This window comes from Peromyscus eremicus, chromosome 15, assembly GCF_949786415.1.
Source record: "Peromyscus eremicus chromosome 15, PerEre_H2_v1, whole genome shotgun sequence".
Lineage (NCBI taxonomy): Eukaryota > Metazoa > Chordata > Mammalia > Rodentia > Cricetidae > Peromyscus > Peromyscus eremicus.
This window is the reverse complement of record NC_081431.1, coordinates 328,000-337,136: the sequence shown is the minus strand read 5'-3', so window position 1 is coordinate 337,136 and position 9,137 is coordinate 328,000. Positions and strand designations below refer to the sequence as shown.

General features: G+C 37.9%; 1 protein-coding gene across 1 annotated transcript in view; it reads right to left on the bottom strand.

Annotated features, from left to right (window-relative positions):
* Nucleotides 1–753: 753 nt before the first annotated feature.
* The window catches only part of LOC131925840 (membrane cofactor protein-like), a 40,656-nt gene continuing 32,272 nt past the window's right edge, over nucleotides 754–9,137 (bottom strand). The window contains exons 11-12 of the mRNA XM_059281219.1: nucleotides 2,782–2,898; nucleotides 754–879 (exon numbers count right to left, since the gene is read on the bottom strand). Of these exons, the coding sequence (XP_059137202.1) occupies nucleotides 858–879; nucleotides 2,782–2,898 (139 nt within the window). The 3' untranslated portion in view covers nucleotides 754–857. The remainder of the gene's footprint in view (nucleotides 880–2,781; nucleotides 2,899–9,137) is intronic.

The following is a 9,137-nucleotide window of genomic DNA, read 5'->3' as shown; positions in this document are numbered from 1 at the left end:
CAAAACCTCCTGTGTTCAGGTCACACCTCAAATTAATAATATGAGTGCCCACTAGGGTGGTTCTTAGTGTCAATAAAATCTTCCTGGGGAAGGCTAGACAGCCTCAGGTGAGAAACATTGGCTTGGCTTTACTTAGTCTGGCTTACTTCACATCTGCAAAGGCAGCAAGAACTCTTTTTGCATAAAGAAAACCAAATCCTATTAGTTACACAGGTCAAGTTTTTACTTTAATTGGTAGACTTTATTTTTTGAGTCCTATGAATGCATTAAAGTGACATAAAAGTTACATCTCCTATTAGACACATATAGAGTCTTAAATGTGGCTAACCTAAGGCTAGGCAATAAAAGATTAAGAGCCTGAGGAGTCAGAGCTTCACAGGACAGGTAGGACATGCATTGGCCTTGGAGATACATGGATCTGGAGAGGATGTTAAGCATTTTAGGTAACAAGAGATCGAGAGTGTGAAAGACACAGATGTGTGCTTACTGCACAACCATTAAGTGCAGTGAAAATGTGAGGCATAGGAAGAAGAGTTGGAATTGTAGAAGGTCTGATGTCATGCTTGGAAATACGGCTTTCTTCCTGCAGGTAACATGTCACTGAACATTTTGCTCAGGACACAGGCACTCAGGGCTCAGAGTTGAAACCTTGGTAAGCTGGAGGGTCTGAGATGTGAGGAGATGGCAAAAAGGTTAGACACAGATCGCAGTTAGAAACAGAATATTTACACTAGAAACACATACACACATATATTACCACAAATGAAGCTCCTGCAAATATATAATTTTACTTTTGCCAGACTTGAAAAGCCAGTTTTCAAAAATGGAACAGTAATGACTTCCACACATGGGACTTCTCAGTTTGCTTCAGATACAGCTCTGTAATTAAAAGAACATTTTAAGTTCAAATATGCCTCTTTCTCTTTCATTTAGACAATCTTAAAAACAAAAAACACTTTTCCTCATACATTTATATAACTGACAAATTATTTGGTAAAAATAAAAATATAGATTTATATATCTCAAATATAAGTACTAATTTGAAGGTTAAATTTGAAGCAGAACATGCTATTGATTAAAAATATTTTAAATTAAGTTTAAAAACAGTAAAGCCATTTCTTGTTTTTAAACAATTAGTAAATTATTTTTTAACCTATCTTTTTGTCTGTTTTTTAAATGCTGAGATTATAGGTATACCATGAGGCCTAGGTACAATTGCTACATTTTTTAAAAGTTTGTGAAAATGAGTATAGACTTCAATTTTTCTTAATTCAGAGTTTCTGGGCAGTTTGTTTTTCTGTTCAAACATTATCTTTCCAAAGTATCCACTGGGGGGCACAAAGGGAGAGGGGTCACTCAGAGTGACTGCAGGTGTTTATACTCAAAACAGGATTCACCTTCACCCAGTCTTCCCAACATGATGCTTCTTTGGCCATTCTATGCTACTGAATGTAAAAGTTTAAAACACACCTTAGAAAAGACAGCTAATCAGGAGTGGCAGTTTCCTCTTTCAGCACTAGTTCCTCAGCCACTGGGTTGGGACCTGGTGGAGGCTAAGCTCTGTTCTACTACTTGAGTATGACCTGCTAACAGCTCCTTCAGTACAGCTGACAGCAGGAGTGCCTTCAGGAGAGTGGTTAAGAAAAAGGCTTCCCCTGGCAAAGGCGATGTGCAGTGCCTGTTTTCCGCACTCTTGAAGTTATCTGATGAATGTATTCTTTACAAACAACTTAGGTGGCTTGTTTAAAGATGTGTGTTTAATGAAAGAAAGTCGTAAATAGCCGGGCGGTGGTGGCGCACGCCTTTAATCCCAGCACTCGGGAGGCAGAGCCAGGCAGATCTCTGTGAGTTCGAGGCCAGCCTGGGCTACCAAGTGAGTCCCAGGAAAGGTGCAAAGCTACACAGAGAAACCCTGTCTCGAAAAACCAAAAAAAAAAAAAAAAAAGAAAGTCGTAAATAGCCAGAACTTCAGAGTGAGTGACTCAACAAAAAGGCTACAGTGTTCACTTTGTAGATTCTTGTTATGGGTATCACAGCCATATAGCCTTTTACAGAAGCATGCAACTAGCTGTGAAATCTTAGTAGTGTTTCTTTGGCTGGTTTATTGATGTTCAAAAAAGTTAAATGCCAGACATCAAACTTCTAATTTATTTAAATCATTGAAATTGTCAGAAAAGTAGGATTTTACTCTACTAACATTTACATAGTTTTGCTATTAATATTCTTAGTTAAGGATTTCTAAATTGTTTATATTCCCAATTTTTAGTGTTCTGGTTTTAATGGATCAGAGCTGAAGGGGTATGTGCATTTATGAAGGCTTTTTATAATGAACCATATAGAAAATATATTTTTAGAATTGTCAAAAAGAGAAATCTTAAGAATTAGCATTAAAAAGACTTCAAAATCACCCTCTTTTTAAAACAAATAAAATGTAATTTTTAAAGACAAGGTTTTGCTTTAAAATGTAGCCAGGCTAACTTCAAACTCACCATTCTCCTACCTCTGGACTATAGGCATGTGCCACCATGTTAGCTGAAATGTAATTTCATTATAAATTATATTTCTCTGAGTTGCACATTATTATGAAATTAATAATTTCCCAGTCTCAAGTGGGTCAGGATATGGTATTGGCATGCTTTTAAATACAAATGATAGTTAAAGGAAACCAAACACATTTTCTATAAAAAATTCATACACATTTTAAAGTGCATGAATTACACATTAAATTGTGAGCACTGTGACCCAATAATTGCATGCATGACAGTGGAAATAGTGACTTACAGATTAGAGGCAACAGATACGCTGCTTTTTGAGATTTGTGGCAATGATGCAGTTTTCTCTGTTTGTGAGGTTGACCTTTTCAGGGAAGTGGTAGACTTAGCTTTAACCCCGGTTTTCCTACAAGACAAGGTATAAGGGCAGCATCAAAACAAATATAACTACATGCAGAAATTAAGTTCCAGAAACCTACTTTGAAAATAGGCATTTTTTTCTTGTGGTGATGGGAATGGAATCCAGTTCCTAATACATACTAGGTAAGTACTCTACTACTGAGCTATGTTTTCCCAGCCCCAAGGTAGACAATTAAAAAAAAAATACTTTTTATTGTATTGAGTCTGATCATGTCTCACCCTAAAAACAAAACTCTTCTATCCTTGTGTTTTTGATCCCCTCTAAAACAAGAAGTAAAGCTGCTATGTACATAGTACTTAGTAAATGTTTCCTTTGTTTTGATTTAGGACCAATGGGAAAGACGAGGGAGGCATGCAGGCTTGTCTAGTCTCAGAGTTTTGCACCTGATGAAGTCTGAGAGAAACAGTGATTCTAAAAGTCCATACTGTGGCCATTCACTTTTGAGTAGAGAAAGCTGCACTCTAGGCCCTGCCTTAGGAAACCGACTGCAAAATTTAACCCAAAACTTAGAGCAACCAGTTATTTACCAGTGTGCATGCATTCTTTAGGGATGACCACACAGTGCAAAAGCCAGCAATGATTACCTGTTTCTGTCTGTGAACTAGGCTGTCATTATGATCCTGTCACTATACTCATAACAGCAGTTTCTTAAGACTGCTATAGTAAGTGACTTAATAGTTTAGCTTATCACTGAATTTTCTTAAGAGTGCTATATTTTATTTAGTGGAATCTTTTTTCTTAATAGTTAAAAAGAAATCCAACACTCAGAAAACGTTAAAAAAAAAAAAAAAAAAGCAATGATCTTGCATAAGTCTAGAGTTTGGGTCCTAGCCTCCATATCAGGTAGCTCATAACCACCTATAACTTCAGCTCCAGGGGATCCAAGGCCTCTGGCTTCCATAGGCAACTGTATTCACATGCACATAATCCTCAGACACATAAAAATAAAATAAATCTTTCTTTAAAAGCAATGATAAGTTTGGAATTGCATTTTAAAAGCTATTTTAATGAGGAAAAAATGAAACTGAATTTCTAATCGGTTTTTGAAATTAACTTTAGCAGTCACTGAATTATCTCTAAATGTTTACCCACACTCCCAAGCTCAGTTCTAAACACTGCTTTCCGAGTTAGCTTTCTTCAGCTGTCCCAGGAGACTAGAAAGTATAACTGTCATGATTGGACAGACCAGAGGCCTCTCCTAGTGGGCCCATTTTGTCTTTCTTCTACCCTGTGATCAGAGACACCAACTTTGTTCATGAAACAAGCCTTCCCATGAGCCTCTGTGGGTCTTGTTCCCAAGATTTCATGGACTAGGGAAAGGTCTCATAGGATCTGCCCTAACTCCTAGCCATGTAGATATACATTGTAGCACAAATAGAGGAACACTTTTTTTTTTTCTTTAGTTTTTAGGCAGCCTTACTAGGTGGTTCTGGCTGCCCTCCATCTCCGGATTCTCCTGCCTCAGCTTCCTGTATCCTGGTATTATGGGTGTGTACCACCATAACACTTAATTTACTTTAATCCAAAGATAAACTGGTGGATGGAATCAGAAAGCTTAAGGTAAAACAACTATAATTTTTGGGGGGGAGGGGTTCGAGACATTTTGAGATGGTTTCTCCATGTGTCCCTGGCTGTTCTGGAACTTGCTCTATAGACCAGGCTGGTCTCGAATTCAGAGATCCACTGTCTCTGCCTCCCCAGTGCTAGAATTAAAGGTGTGCACCACCACTGCCAGACACAAGTATATTTTTTTCAAAAGCTGAGGCTATATTGTTTTTCTATAATATGCCAAATATATTTTGGTTCAGAGAAACATGTAAATACCTTTATGGAATTAGTTTTAAGTTGGAGTTGTGTACATTTGTAAAATGTAAACTGTACTTTGGTTTCTATAAAGGGCATTTTCTTCCCCTGTTTGCACTTGAAATGAACTGGTTCTGTTGACTGTTTCCCTTCAGGCTCAAAAAACACTTTTATGTCTAGGTTTATAGCTGTTTCAGAAGTAGAGACAATTGGACTACTAGAAGGGTACTGGGTCATAACTGTTTAAGACAACTTCACAACAGAGTCCTGTCTGTGTTAAACTTGGAAAAAAGAATATAAGAAAACATCAATAATTTGGTGAAGAGAACAGGAATCTAAGCTTCCTCTTTTATCTTTCCTGCCAATATATCTGAACTCATGAGACTGGTGTCTTAATATCCACCAGCTGCTTTTCAAAACAACATTTTACATTGAAGATAAAACTAAGAGTTGTAAATTTTACTTCTCTGTAGCTCTCATCAGTTAGGTATGTGTTAGGAAGGGAAAGGGGCTAAATAAAGTCACTACAAAGGAAGAGTTGCCTAGTATGGGGTTATTGAATAAAGATGATCTCCAGGCTTATGAACTGAGATTTCAGGATTCTCACTCAAGTACATAACATTAACTCTGAAATCACATACCACTCATCAGATGAGCACATATGACAGTGCTGTTCTGTGTTTACCTTTGAACCACTCTGTAATACTGTAAAAACTCAAGTTCAGGTTTATATAATTTTAATCTCGGAGGAAAACAATATATATTAAATCTCTTATGAATCATCTTTATGACAAGTCAAGTGTTTTCTGATGCATCTTGATTTTGCATTGGGTATAATTTCTTTCTATGGTATGAATTTTTTCTTTTCCATGCAATTTTCTCTTTATTTCTTTCCTTTTTCCTTCTTTCTTTTTTTAGGCAGGGTCTCACTATGTAGCCTTGGCTAGAATTCACTTAGGCTGGCCTCAAACTCAGAGAGATCTGTTTGCCTCTTCCTCTTGAGTGCTGGAGTTAAAGGCATGTACAGGATGATCCTCAAGTAATTTACAACATGACCTCTAAATTTAGGGGTTGTGATTTTGTTATACACTTTCTAAACAATTACACAATATTTTCCTATGTATTCTTTGGTACATAAAATTGTAGAGGCCAGGAAGTGGTGGTGCATACCTTAAATCCCAGTACCCACAAGGCAGAGAAAGGTGGATCTCTGAGTTTGAGGCCAGCCTGGTCTACATAGTGAGTTCCAGGACAGCCAGGGTATACAGAGAAACCCTGTCTCAAAAAAAAATTGTAGAAAAGTCTGCTGAATGCTCAGAAGTTTGAGAGTCAAGTAGAAAAAAATGCTGAAATTAATTGGATCCTTGACTCTCTGCACCTTGTTGTACTCCTCAGCTGTCTGTACTGGTCACAGTTTTTAAGCTGTTTCATTTAAGCCCAATTTACAGATGATAACATGACTGAACCAGTAAATATTAATTTAAGTTATTCCAGGTAGTAAATATCACTAATGGAAAACAATGAAAATTACTGTCATGTATAATAAAACATGAATTATGCAAATAATTTTCATTAATGGGATAACTCTTACCTCTCTAGGGATGTAAGTAAGGAAAATCATGTATATATGGGGGGGGGGGAGTCACAAGTGAAAACATTTAAACAAAAAGCATTTGTAGTTCAGAAGCACACAGACTTGTAAGATGTGAGTCAAACACTATGTTGCTTCCAAGAGGAGAGAATTAATGAGGAAAGGAGGCTAGGGAGGAAAATGGAGAGAAGCCTGTGGGCTAGACTTGAGACCCCTATCAATGATCCTAACCCATTTTGTATATGTATATATGACAGGCTAGGCTAACCCGGAATTTATCTACGTCTGCATCCCCAGTGCTGGGATTGCAAGTATGTGCCACCACACCTAGCTTTTTATGTAGGTCCTGGGAATTAAATTCAGGTCTTCATGTGTGTATGGCAAATAGTTTACTGGCAAGCTACCACCCCAGTCCAAATTCTATCCTTTTCTTATACCTGAGAGTCATTAAGCAAAACTATAGAATACTTTTAACCTTTTGGCTATTTTCCACAAATTTAAATGATGCTAATGCTCTTTGTATTATTTGTACAATGTCTGCACTCTGTGGTGAGAGCTAGAGAAGGATCACTATGCTCTCAAGTCATCACAAATATTTATTTACATCAAAACCGATTTTTAAAACATACTTTAACAGAAATTTGAGAACATCTATGCCTTTTTCCAATTATCCCCTAAAAATAGAAAAGTAAGTACACATTACACATTTTATAGTCTTATATAAGAAGTTACAATGGCAATGTGATACTGTGAAATACATATTTGGTCTCTACCATTGTTCTGTAGCCAACAACTTTTTGTTTGTTTGGTTTTTGTTTTTCGAGACAGGGTTTCTCTTGTGTAGTTTTGGTGCCTGTTCTGGATCTCACTCTGTAGACCAGGCTGGCCTCGAACTCAGAGATCTGCCTGGCTCTGCCTCTCAAGTGCTGGGACTAAAGGCGTGCGCCACCACTGCCCGGCGTGCCAGGAACTCTTAATTAATATTCTTGGACTCTTCAAAATGATGTCTTTTTGTATGCTAATGAACTAACTCATGGCTGGAACCTCTCAGAAGCTTCAGAAAAGGGCTAGACAATACTAGAGGATTGAAACGCAGCCCTACTGCCCAGCCTCCCAAGAAGGGATGTAGCACGAATCTTAAAAGGTCATATTAATAAAAACAAACCTGAAGCTGGGTATTGGGGTGAATGCTGGAAGATCAGAGAAGCAGAACAAGCCACAGCCACCTCACCTTGCCAATTCCTCAGCTGATCCTGTTTCCTCAGACTGGAAGCTTCTAAGTCCTCATCCAGATGGATCTCAGCTGAACTGCTGCTCAAAAGCCTAAAAGCCTAACCAGGCTCTAGTTCCTCATCCTCATACCTTAAATACTTTTCTGCTTCCTGCCATCATTTCCTGGGATTAAAGGCATGTGTCACCATGCCTGGTGGTTTCCAGCGTGGCTTTGAACTCACAGAGATCCAGATGGATCTCTGCCTCTCGAATGCTAGGATTAAAGGCATGTGTGCCACCATTTTCTGGCCTCTATATCTAGTGGCTGTTCTGTTCTCTGACCCCAGATAAGTTTATTAGGGTGCACAATATTTTGGGGAACACAATATCACCACAAAGGGATGAAGGCTAAATGAACTAATTAATCATGATTTAAAAAAAAAAGGAAGAAAGAATTGGGTTTGGAGATTCCAGACAGGGGAACAAAAAAGTTTCTAGGGGTAGTTACCCTAGAAGTCATGGAGCCTTCTTGCCCTTCTCTGACACATCTTTTCCTTTGCAATTCAAACTCATGATTTATAGTTGGTGGGTCAAAAGCACAGGTAAAATAGCTGAGCTTAGGACTGACATCTAAAAGGGAAAGTTGTGGAGATCTACCTAGCTGTGGAATTTGAATTGAACTAAATAGCAGACACCAACTGGTGTCTGCTGCAGATCTGACAGATTTCTATGTGTGGGAAATTGACATTTTCTCACAGAAGTCTTCTGTGTTGATTGTCAAGTGAGACTAGAGGATAACAGGAGTTTATTCCTGCTAACTCAGGGACAATGAAAGCCACTTTGAGGGGAAAGGTTATGGACATTAAGCACTATTAAGAAAATAGCACAAAAGATTTAAATAAAACAAAGACCCACTCTTGTGAACCAGGAACATACATTTATATACATGTAGAAAAAACACTCCTACACATAAAATAAAAATAAATCTTTAAAAAAATATAGTGGCTGGGCACAATTGTGCATACACCTTTAATCCCAACACTTGGGAGGCAGATGCAGGTGAATCTCTGTAAGTTTGAGGCCAGTCTGTTTTATATAGTTTCAGGAGAGAAACTCACTATGAGAGAGAGACAGAGACAGAGACAGAGACAGAGACAGAAACAGAGAGACAGAGACTTTAATGACCTTAAATATCAGAAAAGAAAATAAACTAAAAGACAATGAGTTTGACAGTGTTTTTTTTTTTAATTTCAACAACATTGGCCCATGGATAATTTTATACAGTGGACCATACAGCACCCTTGGGACTGCATTAGACAGTAGGTCTCAGACTTATCCCATACCAAAGGATCAGAAGATCTCCAAGTGATTCATGGGCCTACAAAGTTGTATTGCTTGCTATGTTAAAGAAGAAATGCATCTGACCCCTTAGGAAAGTAAATTTAGGGATAAAATATTACCACTAGGGAGGCAAGGCAGGAGGATCATCACAAGCTTGAGACTAGCCAGGGATACATAGTGAGATATTCCCTGAAAAAAGGAAAGAAAACCCCACATGCATCCGTATATGAACCTCAGTGTTCTGAAGCCAAGCATTCTGAAAATTAAATTACTTTTT